At 37.5% G+C, this 22504-nt stretch overlaps 1 protein-coding gene across 1 annotated transcript in view; it reads right to left on the bottom strand.

The window, feature by feature from the left end:
• Window positions 1-6701: 6701 nt before the first annotated feature.
• Window positions 6702-22504, bottom strand: part of Akr1d1 (aldo-keto reductase family 1 member D1) — a 73193-nt gene continuing 57390 nt past the window's right edge. The window contains exons 5-10 of the mRNA XM_046434206.2: window positions 21080-21157; window positions 15763-15885; window positions 13519-13628; window positions 12670-12835; window positions 10206-10288; window positions 6702-8129 (exon numbers count right to left, since the gene is read on the bottom strand). Coding sequence (XP_046290162.1) covers window positions 8087-8129; window positions 10206-10288; window positions 12670-12835; window positions 13519-13628; window positions 15763-15885; window positions 21080-21157 — 603 coding nt within the window. The 3' untranslated portion in view covers window positions 6702-8086. The remainder of the gene's footprint in view (window positions 8130-10205; window positions 10289-12669; window positions 12836-13518; window positions 13629-15762; window positions 15886-21079; window positions 21158-22504) is intronic.

The raw sequence follows: 22504 nt of genomic DNA, 5'->3' as shown, positions 1-22504 counted from the left end.
ATCTTCTAAGATCTTCTTTTATTTATCTCTTTAGGGTTCTATAGTTTTCATTGTACAGATCTTTCACCTCTTTTGTTAGGTTGATTCCCAAGTATTTTATTTTTTAGGATATTGTGAATGGGGTAGTTTTCCTCATTTCCTTTTTAGAGGATTTGTCACTGATATACAGAAATGCCTTTGATTTATGGGTGTTGATTTTATATCCTGCCACTTTGCTGAATTCTTTACTAGTTCTAGAAATTTCTTGGTAGAGTTTTTTGGGTCTTCTAGGTATAGAATCATATCATCAGTAAATAGTGCTAATTTAAGTTCTTCTTTTCCTATAGTTATTCCTTTAATTTCTTTCATCTGTCTAATTGCTCTGGCCAGTGTTTCAAGAACTATGTTGAATAGAAGTGGTGAGAGAGGGCATCCCTGTCTTGTTCCAGATTTTAGAGGGCATGCCTTCAGTTTTTCTCCATTTAGAATGATGCTGGCCTGAGGCTTAGTGTAGATAGCTTTTATAATGTTGAGGTAAATTTCCTGTTATCCCTAGTTTTTCTAGTGTTTTGAACACAAAGGGATGCTGTATTTTGTAAAATGCTTTTACTGCGTCTATCGAGATGCTCATATGGTTCTTATTTTTAAGTCTATTGATGTGACAAATTACATTTATTGATTTCCATATGTTGAACCAACCTTGCATCCCAGGGATGAATCCCACTTGATCATGGTGCACGATCTTTTTGATATGTTTTTGTATCCAATTTGCCAGAATTTTATTGAAGATTTTTGCATCTATATTCATTAAAGATATTGGTCGGAAGTTTTCTTTCTTTGAGGTGTCTTTGTCTGGTTTTGGAATCAGGGTGATATTGGCCTCGTAGAATGAATTTGGAAGTACTCCCACTTTTTCTATTTCCTGAAATAGATTGTAGAGTATTGGAATTAGTTCTTCTTTAAAGGTCTTGTAAAACCTGGCTGTATATCCATCTGGTCCTGGGCTTTTCTTGGTTAGTAATCTTTTGATGGCTTCTTCTATTTCATCACTTGATATTAGTCTGTTTAAGTTGTGTATATCCTCCTGACTCAATCTGGGCAGATCATATGACTTAAGGAATTTATTGATGCCTTCACTATCTTCTATTTTATTAGAGTATAAGGTTTTAAAATAATTTCTAACTATCTTCTGTATTTCTGTAGTGTCTGTTGTGATATTGTCTTTTTCATCCCATATGCTAGTAATTTGGGTTCTCTCTTCTTCTCTTCAATAGCATGGCTAAGGGTCAGTCAATCTTATTTATTTTTTCAAATAACTAACTTTAAGTTTTGTCAATTTTTTCAATTATTTCTTTTGTTTTGATTTCATTGATTTCAGCTCTGATTTTAAATATTTCTTGCCTTCTACTGCATTTGATGGCTGATTTGTTCTTCTTTTTCTAGGGCTTTGAGATGTAGTGTGAGGTCATTTATCTGTTGGCTTTTTCTTCTTTTAAGGAATGAACTCCATGCAATGAATTTTCCTCTTATTACTGCTTTCATAGTGTCCCAGAGATTTTGATATGTTGTGTCTGAGTTTTCATTTACCTCTAAGAATTTTTAAATTTCCTCCTTGATGTCTTCTGTAGCCCATTGTTCATTAAGTAACATATTTTTCATTTTCCATGTGATGTAGGAATTTTTCTTCCTTATTTTATCATTGATTTCCAATTTCATTCCATTAAGATCAGATAAAATGCGTGGTAGTATCTCTACTCCTTTGTATTTGCTAAGAGTTGCCCTGTGACATAATATATGGTCTATTTTTGAGAAGGATCCATGTGCTGCTGAGAAAAAAAGTGTATCCACTTGATATTGGTTGATATATTCTATATATGTCAATTAAGTCTAAGTTATTAATTGTGTTATTGAGTTCTATAGTTTCTTTATTCAACTTTTGTTTGGAAGATCTGTCCAGTTGGTGTGAGAGATGTGTTAAAATCACCCATGATTATTGTGTTGTGGTCTATTTGACTCTTGAACTTGAGAAGGGTTTGTTTGATGAACGTAGCTGCACATTGTTTGGTGCATATATATTAATGATTGTTAAGTCTTGTTGGTGTATGGTTCCCTTGAACAGTATGTAATGTCCTTCTTTATCCCTTTTGATTAACTTTGGCTTGAAGTCTATTTTATTTGATACAAGTATGGACACCTCTGCTTGCTTCCGAGGTCCATGTGAGAGGTATGATTTTTCTGAACCTTTCACCTTCAGTCTGTGTATGTCTTTTCCTATCAGATGAGTCTCCTGTAGGCAGCATATTGCCTACAGGAGTTGGATCTTTTTTTAATCCAGTCTACTTGCCTATATCTTTTGATTGGTGAGTTTAAGCCATTAACATTGAGGGTTACTATTGAGATATGGTTTGTATTTGCTCTTATATTTGTTTATTTTTGTTATTTAACTTGATTTGTTTTTCCTCTTTGATTAGTTTTTCTTTACTGTGCTGCCTCCCACTGTTGGTTTTCTTTTTTTTTTTAACTTTTTTTAAGAGAGAGGAGAGAGAGAGAGAGAGAGAGAGAGAGAGAGAGAGAGAGAGAATTTTTTAATATTTATTTTTTAGTTTTCGGTGGACACAACATCTTTGCTTGTATGTGGTGCTGAGGATTAAACCTGGGCCGCACGCTTGCCAGGCGAGCATGCTACCACTTGAGCCACATCCCCAGCCCTCCCACTGTTGGTTTTCATTGTTATTTTTTATTTCCTCTTCATGTAATGTTTTGCCAAGGATGTTTTGAAGAGCTTGTTTTCTAGCTGCAAATTCTTTTAACTTTTGTTTATCATGGAATGTTTTTATTTCATCTTAAAACCTGAAACTTAATTTTGCTGTATACAAGATTCTTGATTGGAACCCATTATCTTTCAGCATCTGAAATACGTTGTTCCAGGATCTTCTAGCTTTTAGAGTCTGTGTTGAAAGATCAGCTGTTAACCTAATTGGTTTGCCCCTTAATGTAGTCTGCTTCCTTTCTCTTGTGGCTTTTAAAATTCTCTTCTTGCTCTTTATGTTGAGCATCTTCATTATAATGTGTCTTGGTGTGGATCTCTTGTGATTTTGCACATTCAGCATCCTGTAGGCTTTTAGGATTTGTATTTCTGTTTCACTCTTCATGTCTGGGAAGTTTTCTATTATTATTTCATTGAACAGATTGCTCATTCCTTTGGTTTGGACCTCTATACCTTCCTGTATCCCAATAACTCTTAAATTTGGTCTCTTTATGCTATCCCATATTTCTTGGATGTTCTGCTTGTGGTTTCTTATCAGTGTCTCTGTGCTGTATACATTCTTTTCGATATGATATACTTTGTCTTCGTTGTCTGATGTTCCATCTTCTAAGAGTTCTACTCTGCTGGTGATACTCTCATTTGAGTTTTTAATTTGGTTTATTATTTCCTTTATTTCCAGGACTTCTGTTTGGTTTTTTTGTATAATCTCTACCTCCCCATAGAGTTGATCTTTTGCTTCTTGGATTTGTTTATGTAATTCATTGTCAAAGTTATCCTTCATTGTCTGCATTTGCTGTCTAAAGTCTTCCTTGAGACTCCAGATCATCTGAACCATGTATATCCTGAAATCTTTATCTGACATTCCTTCTGCTGATATGTTACCTCTTCTAATGTTGAATTGTCCTGCATCATTTGTGGTCCTTTCTTTCCTTGTCTTTTCATACTGCTCACGTTTTTTTCCAGCTCTGTGTGACTGTTGTGTTAATGTTTTTTCCCTATATATTTATATTGCTCTTGTATAGTTCCAAAATCTCTCCAATCAGCCGCAGAACTGCGCTGGTAGCCACGCCCACCAATAGATGGCGAGTAAGGTTTTACAAGATGGATTCCGCCTGTTTTCTGCATAGGATGTTTGTTGAGGTGGGGGGTGCTGGGGTTACCTTGTGCTGTGTTCAGAGCTCGGTCTGGTGACTCACAAGCAAAGCCTCTGCGGTCTGCGCTGATCACGCTGAGGGTTCACAGTAAAAATATTTCATTATTTTCCTGTCTTACATTCTTTCTTAGTACCGTTATTATGAACCTCAGCCCCCAATGGCTGCTGCTGCCACCCACAGTTCACCTCTCAGGCTGCTGTCACCACCTTCAATTTCAATGATTGATTAGAAGGACTCAGAGAATTCAGGAAAGCTCTTAACTGATGGTTATGATTTGTTGTTGTGAAAGACACAGATTAAAATTAACCAAGGTAAAAGGAGCCTAGGGATGAGTCCAGAAGGGAGATCATGCACAAACTTCTAGTTTGTTTTCTTCCAATATAGTTGTAAAGGTAGTTTTTAGTTCTCCCAGCAATGATGAATGACACCTTCTGAGTAGTACTGCCAACCAGGGAAACTCATCTGAGCTTTGAGGTCCAGTGTTTTTAGTAGGCATGGAGTATTTGTATGGCTGACCTTAGTCATTCAGTCTCCAGTTCCTGTAAAAGTCAGACTAATACCATTGTGGCTGGAGGTCCCCCCCCACCACCACCACCATAAGTCATATCAGTAGCATAAAATGTCATATGTGGCCCAAGTTTCCAATAACAAAATTACATTCTTCTCAGGAATGATATTCCAAGGGCTCAGGGAAGATCATTATTCCAATGATCTTCCAAGAGTGATCAAGTGCTAGGCCTTTATTTGGATTGTGCAGGGTTTGAACATTCTGGATCTGATGATTTAATCATTAACTAGGGTATTTTAAAATTTGGTAAGGGTAGTTGGTAGTGGTGAAGATCATTCTTGGCAATAATAGTGCCATAAGAATTATAAGAGGGGTGTAAATTATTACATTGGGTAGGAAAATAAACTCAATGGTACATAGTTTTAGTTCCCTTTATAATACTACCCAGTTTGGGAACTAAACAAACCATCTCATTCCAGCAAACTGTCTTTCAGTTGCTGTGAATGTTTCACTGTCCTCCATTCTCTTGGTAGTCTTCACACGGTCTCACTAATTCTATCTTTAGTGAGGCAACTAAGTTGTGATATGCATTCACTTTGCATTTATGTGATAATGCTATTTTTAATTTTTTGAAAATTATACTTTGACAATTGCAATCATTTATGCACTCTGATTGATAGTCAACCTCACTGACTTTTTGGTGCTGAGGGAGATCTCCTTTGTGGGAATCTGAAGTGAGGGAAACAGGAAGCTAAAACTTAGTACTCCATTGCTCGGAAAGTCCCTTTTGTAGGCATTTTTATTTTGTCTGCTAAGAACCCTCTCCTTCAGTAGCCTAATAGCTGGGCATCACCCACTTAGCCTGTTTCTCATGAATGTGGACAGAGAATTGGGTGGAAGAAGTTAAATTTAGAACTTGGGGATTTGGTATCTAGAGGCAGAAATATTAAGGTTACAATGTAGATACAAGGAAGGCTCACATTCAATAACCAGAGCCCCACAAGATATCCAGACTTAGTTACTGGTGTGTGATCATCAGAAATTGGTATCAACAGTGGAAACCTGAAATTTTAAGAGAGTTTCACAGAGGGACAAAGTCTTAGGTATATAAGTGTGCTCAACTTTTGTCAGTCTTCATGACTGTAGCCACAAAACATGCACACCTTTATTAGTGGGATGACGGCCAGTGTCTCATTAAGGAGTCTTTCTTCCTGCCCAGGATAATACAAGCCACCCTAAGACTTACAATCTCAAATAATTAGTAAATAACAAAGCACAAATACTCAGAAATATATTTACAGAAAGCAAAGCCCCATCTCTTTGAGGTGGCAGAAGTTGAGGAGAAGATCATTCTGGTCATTGATATCTGGCCTCTGCAAAATATTGACTGATTAAGGCCATGCTCGCTGTGGATGTCTGGGGGAGAATGGAAATGCTTACTAAAGGCTGATGTATTAGTTTGTAAGGCAGCTATCACAGAGTTGCACCAGCCAGTGTCTTAGACAACAGAAACCTATTGTTTCACAGTTCTGAAGCTAGAACTCAAGACCAAGGGACCAGCAGGTTGGTTCCTACGGAGGGAGAATCTGTCCTGTGCCTCTTGCCAACTTCTCGTGGCTTCTGACAATGTTTGTTGTTCCTTGACTTGAAGAAACGCCACCACCACCTCTGCCTTCATGCTCACAGAGCGTTTCCCTGTGTGTAGTCTGGGTCCAAGTTTTCCCTCTTTTGTGAGGACATCCGTCGTGTGGTGTAGGGCTCACACTTCTGTAACCTGACCCTATTTTCACATAGGGTCACAGTCTGAGATACTGGAGGCTGGAACTCCAACATCTAAATTTGTGGGGATACAATTCACCCTGTAACAGACAGCTTAGGCAGAAGTTCAGGTCAGGGTGGTCTTCTTTCCTGAATTCTCCATTTTCTATCTCCGACTCGTTTCCCTCCATCTCTGCTATGACTAAGAGAGGACTTTCCCACCTCCAATTTTTTTTTGAGATATTTTTTTTCCATGAAAAATGCTGGGACTCTTTCCCAGTGCTTATCTTTTAAAAATGACACAACTGGTGTTGTCTCTAGTCCCGCCCCCACAACAGCCCCCTTGAAGGACTTTGAAGGGTTCTGACAACAGGGACCAGGACTCGAGCTTTCTCTTCTTTCACCATAGTACCCCCATCTCTCCTCTCTTCCCAGTACTAAATGCACAGTAGGAACACAAACAAAAGCTTTGTAATGTACTTGAATTTAGACTATTCTTTCCCTTCTCCTTCCTGAGAAATAGAACAGAGATTCATTTGGTGGGACAAATCATCACACTTTATTTCTTGTGAACAAAACATTTTCTAGAGAAAGCACTATAAATGTTAACATTGGAATCATTGGAAACAATGTGAATAGATCAATTTTGATAAAGGGATAATTTCTCAGAAATATGTCTCTTCAGATCATTGAACTTTATTTATAATCAACTGATCTTGGAACAACAAGTTTTGAAAAGCTCTCTAAAACCCCCCTGAAAGTGACCTGATATGAATGAATAAAATGTATTTCTCTAGTTGAATTGAAAATAGGTGTATCTTTATAGCTGAGTTCTAATAATCATATTCACTTGTTAAAAATTTACACACAGTAAAATTATTAGTGTTCTTTTGAACTTGCTACTGTTTTAAAATTCATATTATCCCACTCTTCAGGTCTTAAGAATAATAATTTTATAAGGTCTCATCTACCAATGTTTTTGAAAGCCTCCTTTAAAAATTCCTTCTTTTAAAATATCTTTCTTTTGACTATTTTCTGGTACAGGGTTCATTGGTGTATGTTGGTTGCTTCAAGCCACTTCACACAATGGAAGGTGCATGATGAACTAGGGCAAGAGTAATGATAAGACACAGCTGGATTACCAGGGTGCTGGGGTCCCATAAAGATGCATCAGTGAACCAGTAACTATCCATCCTTCAAACTAGCTAAAAGCTAAACAGGCACACACTGCATAGAAATGAACAGTAACATGAAAGACTTTGCTTACAACTGTTTAATAAGCTCAATTTTAAGACTTTTCTACATTTCTTCCTTATCTACTCAAGATGCAAGAAATCACTTGTTTGTTAATAATATATGAGGAAAGGACTGGGAATGTATCTCAGGGACAGAGCATTTGTCTAGCACAGAGGCCCTGAGTTCAATCCCCAGCACCACAAAAACAAACAAAATAACAATAAAAATAATGCTTGTGTGGTCTTCTCTAAGCTGTACCTGTATTGCGATCAGTGCCAAACCATCAGGCCACTGCCAGCACCCTGGCCCATGCCAGCTCCCCACCCTCTTTGCCGTCCTGTTAAAGGTCTAAGAACCCAAGACTACTTTTGATAATGCCCATATCCATGTGTTATTTGTCTTTATATGTTGCCTTTCAAATATTTTCTAAAGTCTAATGTTTTTCTGTCTGGAACCTAGAAGACACTGATCTAAAAAATATACTACTAGATAATTACTGAGTTATTTCAGATTTAAACATTTTTTCTTCATAGCTAAGTAAAGGTCACAAAAGATAAGTGTGGAACATTTTCATCATTACGCCATCTGAGGACACTGAAACCCCTTTTATTTCCATATCCAGGAAACTCCAGCCAAGGCGCCGACACCCAAGAGAGAGGGAAATCCGGGAAGTCCTCCCTGAAGTCAGTATTCGTCATGAAAGGGGTACTCAGGGTGATCACACCACCTGCCAAAACAGTTTTACCAAAGGAAAAGGGTTCACTCAGCTGCGAGAATCCCATGACCTCCCCCACCTCCTGCACTGGCCTGTTTCTCTCCCTCCTCTTTCCCCAGTTCCCCTCTGGCCAGCACCTTTACCTGGGGCTCTAGACAGCACCCTGGATGTGAGAGTAGGTGGCAGGGGAGAGGGACACCACATTGGCCACACTGGCCTTCTGCTATGAACCAAAGCACAGTGCTGAGTTGGCATGTGAAGTATTATTATTACCTGCCCATGTGCCAGGGTTTAGATGTGCTGTCCCCCAAAAGCTCGCGTGTGAGACAATGCAAGAAAGTTCAGAGGAGAAATGATTGGGTTGTGAGAGTCTTTACCCTGTCAGTGAATTAATCCCCTGATAGGGATTAACTGAGTGGTATCTGAAATGGTAGGGTGTGGCTGGAGGAGGTGGGAACTGGGGCGTGGCTTTGGGGGATATATTTGCATCTGGATAGTAGAGTCTCTCTGCTTCTTGATCACCAGGTGAGCTGCTTCCCTCTGCCATACTCTTCCTCCATGATGGAGCTGGCTGTATATGGACTGAGACCTCTGAAACTATGAGCCCTTAAATAAACTTTTCTTCCTCTACAATTGTTCTGGTTGTGTCTAAGTCACAGCAGCAAGAAAGCTTATTAAAACACCACTTTTGCATGTGAAGTATTGTTTTGTGCTGATGGGGATGCTCTTATCTCTTAAATAACAACAGTGAAAGAGTCTATAAAAATGTGGAGTATGTATGTGTCCTTGTCATTGAACAGCCAAGATCCAGTTCTCTGCAAGTACCATGAACACTAAAAGGTATTTTCTAAAAAGGCTCTCAAATGTCAATGATCAACTGAATGAAAACCAGAAAAGATGCATGGCCCAGCACTCTTAAATAATACCTTTTTTGATTAATGAAGGCTAATCTTTGTTTTAGCTTATTTATTTCTCCAGTTGGATGAGTTATTTTCCCCCCAATATTGTTAGAGCTAATATTCAATATATCAAATGTTAAATAAGGTCACCACCTGCCTGTTAAAAAAAAAAAAATCAGTAGATTGGTGGGTTAACTACATGTTACCATTTCTTCTTAATGATATTTATTCAGTAGAAATCATTTATCTTCTAGAGTCGCTGAGTATCCTATAATCGGTAGTTTTATGTTTGTTTCTTTTTTGGTTGAGGCTGGGTGGAACTTTGGATGTCCACCAATTCCCCTCCTTGAAAACTCACATTAGGAAATTATTCTGTGACAATAATTCATAAACTCAATATTAACCCAGTCAGAGCACTTTCTGTCTCATTAAAAGCAGTGAGATCATTAAGTGTCCAAACTATGAGGATCAACTTAATGAGCGTTTTTGAAAAGTCTACTGTAAGAGAAGATTGCAAAAGATGACGGCAATTAAAATGACTTGAAGAACTGGAAAGATTAATGGAGAGTGATTAAGAAGAAAAGTGTGTGGGGGGAATACAAATATACACATTTGCATATGTATGTGTATAAATTATATTATTTTTATTTTAAAAGACCTGCAATGTTTAGAAAATAAAGGGCTACTGTAGCTAATTGGTTGAACTTGGCAATACCTTGAAGGAATATAACTTCTAAGTCTTATGAGCAAGAAAGTATTTGTATGAAACTATGTTCATGGTCCCAACCTTGGGCTCTTTCTCGTACATCATTATACTTCTCTGCCAGAAAGAAAAAATTTTAAATAAATTTTTCTAATTTGGACGTTGCTTTGATTTTTAGGAAGAAATAAATGTTATTTCCATGTTTGTGCTGCTATTGTTTTGACATATGTACATTATGAATTAATTTCCCTAGAGGTGCTGAGTCCGCCATGCCTTAACCTGTCACAGGATGTCATAAGATGTTCTAGGAAGTTCCTTCAGGGGAGTATTTCACCCAGGTGTGTTTAGTATTCAGAACATGCTGCCCATTCTTTATCCCGGTGCTCTCTATGAGCCAACGTCAGGGTTCCTAGGAGCCTTGTTCCTTGACACTTGCCAATCCAATATTAAGGGACAGTGCCAGACCAGCCATCCCCCAGAACTCACATGAGCATTTCCACGAAGCGGATATTTGTATTCAAGGCTTCAATGCTCTTCATTTCTTCTTCAGTGAGAGAAAAGTCAAAGATCTGAAATAATGAAAACAAAAGAACTTTTTTTCCAAAAGAATAATTCTTGAAGGTAGTCATGGCTCAAGCTTGGATCAGGGAGCAGAGCCAGCAGTGGGGTCCCTTCAGAGGTGGACGAGCATCTTGGGGTTGTCCGAGTTGGGTTAGTGTTGGGGGCCACCCATCATGTGGAGCTGGACTCTCTGCTCTTTGTCTTTAAGACAGTCATGCTGAGGACATCTTACAGAAACTGCAAGTGCTCTGAAACAACACATGTTCAGGCAATCTGAACTTCCAAATGCGAAGAACCCTTTTTATTTCCATATATGATGCTGAATTTTTGATTATGGACTACTGCCTTCTTACACTTTTCATTTAAAAGAAATATTTTTTCTTGTCTCTAAAATTGCCCGCTTTTAAACTTTTGACATGCTTTGTTTTATCTGTGAAACACTTTCTCTCATCATTGTTAATGTCTTTTCTACTTTTTCGTTCTTATTGTTTTTTTCTGAGTTTTATACATTTCTTTTTGCACTCTGGTTTTGTAATTGTCCTTCATTAGCATATTTATATTTTATTTTCACTTATTTTTAACAGTTAATCTGTTTATAATTTTCTTCTCTTTATTGCTTATTTCTCTACCCTTTAACTTCTATTTTAACATACTTAATGATTTATAAATTTTAAAAGTACAGAAATACTTATGCTTTTTTGGTATATACACAACTAAATTAATAGATATGGACTAAAAAGGGAAAATTCCTCTCGTCACTCAACACCCTGTCTTATTTCTCCTCCTCTATATTCCTCACAGATTTTAAGCACATTAGGAAGAAAATGGTAGTTAACACAGAATATCTTTATTATCCTATAACTTTTTTTGTGTTTATGCAGTGTCTTAGTGATACTAGTGGCCTTTTTTAATCAAAATGCGTAGGCTGATGTTATTAATTTAATCACTTTTCATAGTACACACCTAACATGATTTATTTAAATCATTCCTCCATGGATTATTTCCAGGTGTTTTCCTTTCAAGGAATGTTTTTATTTGATTATTCATCACTGAAGTATTGGAGTTTATGAGATAGAAAAAGGAATAAAAACTTCATAATATAAAACATCATGAATAAGCTAATCACTTAAAAAATGAATTCTATTCAAACTTCCTTTGTGCCTCGCTGGTAGGTCAGCTTTCCATTCCTGTGAAAAGCCAGGAAGTCTAACAAGGTGAATAAAGTCTTGTAAAAACACAGGATTTCATGAGCTCAATGGGAGGGACTTCAGAGATTTATTCTAATTATAGCCACAATTTTTAAAAATAAGAATCTGGCACAGTTTCAAATCTACTTTGGGAGATATACCAAAAGAATAAGACTGGGAGAAAAAAAATCCCAAGGATTAAGAATCCTTTTCAGATAAAGCCCTCTCTTTATGATCATTCTGCAAAAGCCTTTGAGAAATATGGGACATCATCCTGTGTTTTCACATAATTTTAAAGCATATTTTGAAACATCAACACTCGATTCACTTTGTTTCTTCTAGGAGTTAGTGCACATATGCAATTGGAAGCTAAATTTTGTTGAGAATAAAATAAGCACACTTGCTTTCATAAACTTTGGTTTCAATTTTAAGATAAACTTCCAAATTTTTCCTCTCTGCATTACTCCTAGGCACTGATTTCCCTTGTTTAATGTGGACTGATTTTTCAATGGTACTTTCTTCTTTTCTGGCCGTCTTAAGTGAATGGAGATTTCACTTTAGAAAACCAAACTCCTGATAGTCTCCTCAGCACCTGCATCTCTTATAGTTTTCCATAACAGGAAATGTTTCAAGAAGGAGAGGTGGCAACTGTATTAAATCTGGTGGAAAGGTCTGGTAGGACAAGGACTGGGAGCTAATTATGAGGACTAGCCATGAGAAGGTCCCTGCACCTTGATCAGCTCTGTTCCCCTCAGATGGTTTGGGTAAAGTCTTGGTTTGAATGGGTCTAAGAGATGCAAAGTGAAGCAAATTGAGGGCAACTAGAACAGACTTCTCTCTCAAGGGGTTTGCTGTAAGTGGAAAGAGAGAAGTCAAACTTCTAGAGAAAAAAAGTGAGTCTACATTAAATTTTTTTTAAAAATTCATTCTTTTTAGTTATACATGACAGTAGAGTCTATTTTGACATATTTATACAAACATAGGATTTTTTTTTTTAAGATTGGAGGTTACAGCTTATTTCTTTGTTGGTGGGAGTTATATAATAGAGAGCAATAATTGATGACCCAGGGGAAGGGGATATTTGAAATTGAGGTTATGGGGGAGTTATTGGGTGTTAGTAATTACAATTTTCAAGAACATTCTCTGAAAGCAAAGCAACAAACAGAACCATCTTTCCACACTTCAAAAAACAATTCTCTTACCTGAAAGTTTTCTTTGATCCTTTCAGGCTTAAAACTTTTAGGAATGACCACCACCCCTCGCTGGATGTTGAAACGCAAAGCAACTTGAGCTGCTGTCTTGCGATACTTTTTCCCCAGTGAGTTTAGAAGTGCATCATTTAATAAAGGTGGAGAAGATATATTCACCCTTAAAAAAGAAGCAACACATGCCTATTAGGTTGGGAAGATGAGAACTAAGAGTTCATCAGTCACCCTCCCCTGCCTCCCCATTCACCTGGTCACTTATGGGGACACTTGAGGTCACCTGTAACAATGCCTCTGAGCATGAAGAACTCATTAAAGGAAGAGTGACAGTTAACACAGGGAGGCCAAGAGAGGCAAGTGTATGGAGTTGATGTTTTGAGGATGAATTAATATTTTCTCAATAAGTCTTCGCAGGATTAGTAGTAGACATAGAAGGAAAAGCAAGAAGACAGGAGCAGAGGAAACAGAGGCATAGTTCTTGGAATCCGAGTAGAAAAAAATCCTACACATCCAAGAGAAATGCTGCCACTGAATCCAGAGGTCCAAAAATTCAAAAATTTAGGAACATGGCCCTAGAAACTCTTTGTCAAATAATAATTAAACTAAGATTCATTGAGTATTTCCTACTTGTTAAGCACCGAGAGATAATTTCTAGATTGAATGTGATCAACACTTATCTCATTGAGGAAGGTAGTATCAGCTCTAATTTGTTTATATGGAAAACACTTGAAAAGGTTGTTCCTTTCTCAAGACCACTCAGCCAGTCTCCCAGGGAAGGACCTCCCATCACCTTCACCCCCTCCACCCCACGGAATAATTCCTGAAGAGATGCGCAGCCTTACTCACCACAGTGGATTCCTAGAGGTCCCCAAAGGGCTGTAGGCAACAACAACAATGTCATGTTGTCGACAGAATTTCAAGAGTTTTGGCTGAGTGAAGTAGGGGTGGCACTCGACCTAAGTGATGGCATAGAAGATCAGGGCGCAGAATTAAGGCCTTGTAGTTTAATGCGCTTCTACATAGTTTTAAGAAACCGTTCTTCAGTGAAATCCCTTTTAACAATACAATCACCTCCATCCTGTATATTGCATTTTGTAACCTGGTCTTTTCCCTAAATCTCATGTTCATTTCTCTTTTCCTCAAAAATCATTCCAGAATATAGTTTGTTCAGGTTTCATATAGTACGGACATCTCATGATTAATCATTCCCCTAGTTTCTCATGTTATGTTGTTGCCAGGTTTTTGTTTTTGTTTTCATAACTAACATTTTTTTTTAGGGCTCTAGATACGTGTGGTCAAATCACTTTCTATTAAGGCTGAACCAATTGGCACTTGCCAGTACTTTATCACTTTCTTTATGGGAGTGTTATAATAAAACAGAACACAATAGCTTTACTAATTTGACACAGTCCAAAATCATTAAACATAAGTTTCTCTAATTACCAGTGAGATGAACTTTTGTCATGTTTATCCATTTTCTAATGAGTCTTCTGTGGATTTCTGTTCATTTCTGTCATTGTTTCTGTTGAGCCTTAATGTTTCTCCTTGAAGATTATTTACGTTAGCCTTTGAATTCATAAGGATATGAGCCCTATATATTTAAAAACATAATTACTTTTGCTTGCTCTCTGTTTCTAGTGTTTTGAGAGTTTAGCATTTTTATACTCTTTAATATATCAGTTTTCTTTATGATTTTTTCCATGGCTTCTCTTTGTATCAATAGCTCCAGAAAACTAAAATTCTTTTGTTGTATTTGTAAATGATTTCCACTTTGAAAAAAACTGTTATGGTTTGGAAAACTCACTTGGGACACAATGCAAGATGGGCTACAAGATCCTTAACCCAATCAGTGAACTAATCACCTGATGGGATTAATTGGGTGGAATCTGAAGGCAGGTGGGGTGTGGCTAGAGGAGGTGAGTCCCTGGGGGCGTGATCATGGGGAATATATTTGTATCTGGAGAGTGGAGTCTCTCTCTGCTTCCTGATCACCATGTGAGCTGCTTCCCTCCACCACACTCTTCTGCCTCACCTCCAGCCCCAGGGACCGGAGCTGGCTGTCTGTGGACTGAGACCTCTGAAACCGTGAGCCCCCAAATAAACTCTTCCTCCTCTACAGTTATCCTATAGTCACAGCAGTGAAAAAGCTGACTAAAACAACTCTGATCAAAAGGATATTGATTTTGGAGTGCAATGGAGGTAAAGTGCTTATTTATTTCTACATATCTAGACATGTTTTTCTCATACCATCAACTGAAGACTTCATCCCTCTACCCGTAGTTTGTGCTACTTTATTTTACATTAAGTACTTGTTTACTTATTCATTTTTGTTGAGGGGAGAGAGGATGTACTGAGAATTGAACTCAGGGGCACTCCACCACTGATCCACCGCCCCAGCCCTATTTTGTATTTTATTTAGAGACAGTCTCACTGAGTTGTTTAGCACCTCACTTTTGCTGAGGCTGGTTTTGAACTCGTGATCCTCCTGCCTCAGTCTCCCGAGCTGCTGGGATTACAGGCAGGCACCACTGTGCCTGGCTACGTTAAGTTTTTTTTTGTTGTTGTTTGTTTGTCTGTTTGTTGAGAGAGAGAGAGAGAGAACTTTTTAATATTTATTTAGTTTTCGGCGGACACAGCATCTTTATTTGTATGTGGTGCTGAGGCTTGAACCCAGGGCCATGCGCATGCCAGGTGAGTGCACTACCGCTTGAGCCACATCCCCAGCCCCTACATTAAGTTTTGATTATACTTTGGCCTGTTTCTAAACATTCATCATCTCCATATCTGGCTCTTGCCCCACTGAACTCTGTTTTAAATACTCATGTTGTGTCAATATCTGGCAAGTCTGATTTATTTCCACCTCATTCCTTTTCTGCTTCAAAAACCTTTTTGCTTACTTTTGCCTAGATTTGAATTTACAAATCTTTTTTCCTAAAGACATAAGTTGACAGAGATTAAGATTTGCCCAGGATCCTCTGATGAGATTCCTGTGGAGCAACAAGACTTCCTGACGATAGTCCAAGCTTCTTGTTACTTAAATACTACATCGGGGTCCCCCCCGCCACCCCAGGGGAAGCTGGTAGGCTGTACCTGGTTGCTGACTGGCTTGTATTTGAGTCCTGGTTTGTTCAGGATGAGTTCCAGCTGCCTGCGGTTAAAATTGGAGACGCCAAGGGATTTCACCAAGCCTGCATCTTTGCAAGCTTCCAAGGCCTGTAGGGCAAACGTCAGCAGGTTATGAAAGAAACCTCACAAGAAGCAAGGATGAATACTTGTAAGGCCAACTATAAATTATTTAGATGGGAAAGCTGGGTAGTTGACACCTGTTCTGTGAAGGAAGAAACAAAAGCAGGTGGAGAAAGGCAGGGCTCTGATTGAATGAGTTTGGAAAATATTCTCTACTGTACCTTCCCCTGTTTTTTCACGATGCATACCAGCATGTCAGTGATGATCTACTTCTTGACATCTATGGAGAGTTTCTCTATGGCATAGTACATGATAAATTTTCATAAATGTTCTAGTATGTGTGGCAAATGTAAGTTTTCCTATGTTTGGATGCAAACTCTTTCTCATAGATATATGTCTGTGTACACACAAACCCACATTATACCTAAAATTGGCTTCTGGGTACTTTAAAGGAATGTGTCAGAAGCTTCCTATGTACTAGTAGACTTGTCGATGTCTTCCAGCATTCTATCAATTCTTTTACTTTATATATTTTGAAAATATTTAGTATATATGTGTTTAAAATTGTATATATTCTCAGTAAACTATATTAACTTTTTTCTAAGTATTTAACAATATTTCTTTTTCACCTTTAATTTTTAACTTTAAGGTGGCTTTCTGCTTATGTGCCTCATTTTAATTTTAATCTGTCAATACTTGTCTTTTTTTTCCAATTTGTCTTTTAATAGGACTTTGTATCTTAACTTCTTATTCCAGTTTATCTCACTTCTTCTGTTTAATTTTTACTTTAAAAAAGTATATATATGTTCATATAATGTTTTCTTTAACAAGGACAAGAACTTAGCATGTTTATACTTTTTTCTTTTCTTTTCTTTTTGTTTTGTTTTGTTTTGGGGATTGAACCCAGAAAGCTTAACCACTGAGCCATATCCCCAGCCCTTTTTATATTTTATTTAGAGAGAGGGTCTCTCTAAGTTGCTTAGGTCCTTGCTAAGTAGCTGAGGCTGGTTTTGTTTTCACTATCTATCCTCCTGCCTCAGTCTCCCAAACCAATGGGATTCCAATGCACCACCACACCTGGCCACATTTCTTGGTCTACCCCCAACATCTGTGATGTTAATACTGAAACTTTAATTGTAGTTTATTATGACTATATTCTCCTAATACTATTTGATCTTAACTATGTTATAGATATTAAATAGTTTTCAGTTTAATTTGATCACTTTCAGTTTATACATTTCTTGAAGTATCTTTTAGATCATTGCCCCTAATGGTTTTTCTTTTTTTTTTCCCCTAATAGCCTTTTGATGGGTTTTGTATGTAGCAAAATTTCTAAGCACAAGTAAGATCTGAAGCTATTTTTATCACACATAATTTTTCCTTATAGTTTGGATATAAAATACAAAGACAGCAATCTTTACTCTTCAACACTTTGAAAATACTATATCTTTTTTTTCATCCAGTGGTGCTGGTAATAAAACAAAACTCACATCAAATTAATTTCATGTGACTAGCTCTTTCTTTCTGGAAATTTCTAATTTAAAAAAATCGATCAATTATAATTGATATACAATAAACTGCACATATTTGAAACCTGCATTTTGATGAATCATATGGATGCACCAGTAAGATTATCACTACCATCAAGATTTTGAACACCTCCAGTAGAATGCTGATAAATAATTGTTTAAAAACTGGCTGTGGGTGGGGAGAAGCCCCATTTTATGGTGTTCATCAATTTGTTGTCTAACTATTCACACTAGTGGCAGTCAATCTAACAGGACATCACCAGTGTTGGAGTTAGGAAGATTTGCACAATCAGTTCTCGCAAGCTGGTATGAGTCAGTTTCAGTACACCACTGAAAAGATGATCCCTCTCCCACTGAACTGCCCTGGCCTTTCTGCTGAAACTCATTTGACCTGTTTAGGTCTATTTTAGCACACCCTACTCTGTTCCATTGATCTGTATATGCATCTTTATGCCGACAATACGTCACCGTCATGATTCCTGTAGTTGTATCACAATTCTCAAAATCAGTTAGTAGAAGTCCTCCAAATTGATCCCTCCTTTTCTTCCTTTCCTTCTTTTCTTTCTTTCTTTTTTGTAAGTTCTTTGGCCATTATGGATTATTTGCCCTTCCATATAAATTTTGGCATTAGCTTTTCAATTTCTATTTTGACTCAGATGCATCAAATCTTCATATAAATTTAGGAATAATTAACATCTTAATCATATTGAGCATCAAGGGATTGTATGCTTCTCCATTCATTTAGATCTTTGATTTCTCTTAGAACATATTGTATAGGTTTTTCAATTATTTTGTTAAATTTATCTCTAAATATTTAATATTTTAAAAAGTTAATTTCTAATTGTGTGTTGCTAGGACATGGATGCATAGATTTTGTTTCCTTTTTGTCTTATGGTTTTTTTTTTCATGTTAGGCTTCCAAATATTTGGTGGCTTTTTCAAACAATTTTTATTGATTTTGAACTTAATTCCAATTAGATAAGACAGTGCATTGCGTAATTAGAATATTTTAAAAATTGAGTTTTATTTTATTTCTCAAAAAATGGCCTATCTTGTTAAGTGTTCCATGTGTACTTGAAAAATAGTGTTCCATAAATATTACAAGGTCAAAATGTTGATAATGTTTAAATTTCAAATATTGTAAAGATTTTCCATATACTTATTATTTCAATTAATGGAAGAGAGGCTTTGAAATCTCTAACTATGAACATGAATTATTCTCTTTCTCTGGTCAGTTCTCTTAGTTTATGCTTCATATATTTTGAAGTTCTGTTATTAGGCGCATAGTGTTTAGGACTGACCCCTTTATCTCTGCTAATACTCTTTGCTCTGAAGTCTTTTTACTATAATTGCCACTCCAGTTTTCTTTTGATTAGTGTTAGCCTAGAATATCATTTTCTATCCTTTTATTTTAAAAAAATTTTTAACTTTTTTTTTCCCCTTGCAGAATTGGGGATTGAACCGAGGGGCACTCTACCTCTCAGCTACACCCTCAATTCTTTTTAAGTTATTATTATTATTTTTTTTAAGACAGGATATCACTCAATTGCTGAGGCTGGCTACAAACTTGCAATTGTCCTGCCCCAGTCTCAAGTAGGTGGGATTATAGACATGCACCAACACAACAAGTTTTGTGTTTTTTTTACTTAAAATGAGTTTCTTGTAGAAAATGTATAGTGACATTGGTTATTATCCATTCTGACAACATGTCTTGAACTGGGATGCTTAGATTATCTATATAGTCTGTGATTACTGATATCACTTACATCTCTTATCTTGCTATTTGTTTTCTGTTTTCCCATCTCTTCGTTTTCCATCTTTTTTTCCTGCCTTCTCCTGGGCTGATTGTTTTTCATTATTTGATTTTGCTTCTTTCATTGGCTCGTTTGCAATAGTCTGGAAATTTTAACATTTTCTCCTCACGTCTGGTATTCTGAAATTTCACCCCAATTCATCTAGGTGTGTGTTTTCTTGTCTTTTCGTGTTAGTACTCCAGGATTTGCTCAATATCTTTTTTTTTAACTCAACTATTATTTTTTTTCCTTTTTTTATTAGATCTCTATTATGTGTATACTGGAAATTCTAATTTCACTTTTTGCGTCTCTTAGCTTTTCTCTTTAAAATGTTTTTCTTCTTTCCTTCTTCATGTTGGGAAATCTCATCACTCTGATTTTTTAATTTAATATATTTTTTTCTTAGCTGGGCTCTGTGGTGCACACTTATAATCCCAGTTATTCAGGAGGCAGAGGAGGATCTCAAGTTCAAGGCCAGCTTTAGTAACTGTCTCAAAATAAACAAATAAATAAAAAGAGTCTGGGGATGTAGCTCAGTGTTAACAGCATCTCTGGGTTAAACATCCAACATAAAAAAAAAAAAAGTGTTTTTCTTATCCATATCTATTCTACTATTTATCCCAATTTCTTTCATTGATTTTTTTATTTTTCTGATTATTGTTTTTGCTCATTTAAAATGTTTAATTGTTCTTTTTTCCCCACATTGCTAATATCTTTTCTTATATCCTTTAATATATTAATTGGCTAATTTAAAAATTACTGGTTCTCTGCTTTGTTTATATTGGGATCTGCAACTGAGATATATTATTTCCTAGTGAAACAGTGCCTTGTCATTTTGGACTGTGAACTCATCTTCTCCTAGGGATTTGGGCCACTCTCTCAGGCAGTCCCGCAGACTGGAACACCAGCCTCCAAACCTGGTCAGCAACAGGGAGGTCCAGAGTAAATGTGTGTATCGTCTCCTGAATGGACAGTGTAGGTACCAGAAAACCTACTCAGTGCCTCCTGCACCCTCAAAACTGTAGTTCAGACCTTCAACTGTTACTTCCCAGAGAGAGTGTATAGACAGATATACTCAATGTAAATTACATATTCATGTAATTTCCTAGCCTTTGGAGTTTGGAATGGTGTGTGTGTGTGTGTGTGTGTGTGTGTGCGTGTGTGTGTAAAACAGTTGCCAGAGTTCAATTAACAACGTGTTTTTCTCGGCTTATGATCAGTGCAGGGTTCAATGCCGATCTGATTTGATTCCTGGCCATTGATCGTGAGTTTCTGACTATGGCCGAGGAGAAGAAAGTGCAAAGAGAGGGCCAGTACTCTCTCCTGCATGTACTATCATCTCACTACCTGTTGGGTCGCCTTCTTGTCTAGGTCACAGTGTCCACCCCGCCTCGTAAACAGGCCAGCTCAAAGTGTCCCTCCCATCTCCATGAATTCAAAACTCTTGTTCTCCTAGAACTCCCCACTTTTGTGATCTTGGGGAAGGAGCCAACAACTTGTTCAAAAATAGAACCAGAATTATTTTTTAGCTTTGATGTATCATTTTGTCTCTTTTAGACATTATAGAATTAATTTTTTCAATTCAGTTTTTAAAATTTGTATATCTCATTTACGTATTTTCAATTGCCGTTCCATGAGAACATATCTCCTTTCCTTTTTTTGTTTTTCCTACTTCCACACCTTCCTCTTCCCTTTCCTTGGCCTTCTTCTCCTTAGCAAAACAAAACGAAGAATCATCAGCACCAGGAATGGAGATTTCATGTGTCCGTACTTAGGGTTGGAAATACTGGCTCTGACTGTTAATTTCCACTGGGAGTAAAGGCCATAAACCCGACAGGAATAATTTGATCACAGCCCTGAAAATGTAGTTTTTTTAAAATAAGAGGCCATGTGAACATACCTCCCAAGTGGCACACAGATCTGATTTATGATACAACCACTTGCCATTCTCATCTTTAGGATACACTTCATTTCCAGGCTGCAACGAAACAAAACAACACAACAGAATATTATCCATTTTATTTATATCTGGGAAATAAAGTTATGGAATTTGATTTTTCAGTATACCAATATATCCTGGCCCTGAGAAAGCAATTCAAGCTGACTATATGTTTATATAACTACATACTAAATATTATGTATAATTATATAAAATGATAAATTATTATTCTATACTTTAATTGTATAATAATTATGTGATTAATTATATTAAAACATATCATTATATTATAGCATCACCATATTGTACTGGGAATTCAAGATGACAGATGAGAGGCACCCAGCACCCGCCTGCTTCTCTGTGAGATAGAATTAAGTCAGCAGGTGGGTAGCTGCTTACTGAGGTGGGTGACTGTGGGAGAGTGCTGGAATTCAACAAAAGAGAAGAAAGAGACCTGGAGAAACCCAAAGATTTTGGATACCAGGTGCTGGGAGAAAGAGACCCCAGCATTGATCACACAGCAGCATGTCAGGGGGAGCAGGAATACCCACTCCGGTGGGGATGGGGAAAAGGAAGAGTCCCAGAGAGCTCCGTGAGCCCCTCGAAGATATACAGTCAAGACAGACAAGAGACCTGGGAACTGCGCAGTGAGTGGGATCTGGGTAAGATCTGTGCACTTCCCAGTAGTATATTCCCATGGAGCTGAGAAGAATCTGAGTTTATTGCTCTGGGAATCAGAGGCTCCTGCAATTTGCTACATCTGTGACCCTGGAACCTGTGGGAATTTTACTCAGTGCTTGTATGAGCAGCTCCCTCATGCACCACTTTGCCTGAGGAAAGACTGACACAAACACACTGAGAATTCTGTTATGGGAAACGGGATGGCAACATGGAAGGGAGCAGTTTAAAATCTGCAGTTTTGAAAACCTGTCAACTAAGTCCAAGGGAGTGGAAGCCACGTGTGATTTTGCGTGGGAGCTAAGCCTGAGAGCATCAGGATGATGGGTGGTAGATCACGTGGAACCTGCTGCCCCTCAGTCCTTCCAGCACAGATCTCTGTGGGTTTGTTACCCCGTCCCACCTGCAGGGGGTGCAGGGACAAGCCACAGCACCAGCATTCAGCCAGTGCTTGGAGTGCAGAGCCCAAATAGCTAAAGAGAAACTCCACATTCCATGTTAACTCATTCCATTGTGCAAAGTAGCTGAGAAGAATTCCAACTAGCTCCAGCCACAGGTCATTCCTCAATAGACAATGGTGCACACCACGATTAGAAAGAACTGGAGAGAGAGAGTGTGTGTGTGTGTGTGTTTTCTCTTTAATTTTTTAATTTGCTTTCTCCTTTCCCCTTCCCCTTTGATTTTTAACTTTTCCCCTGCTTTATATTC

The sequence above is a fragment of the Marmota monax genome, unplaced genomic scaffold (assembly GCF_021218885.2).
Source record: "Marmota monax isolate L192 unplaced genomic scaffold, Marmota_monax_Labrador192_F-V1.1 WCK01_AAM20220418_F8-fsc00122, whole genome shotgun sequence".
NCBI classification, from domain to species: Eukaryota; Metazoa; Chordata; class Mammalia; order Rodentia; family Sciuridae; genus Marmota; species Marmota monax.
The sequence above is the reverse complement of the archived record's forward strand: the minus strand, read 5'-3'. Positions and strand labels throughout refer to the sequence as shown.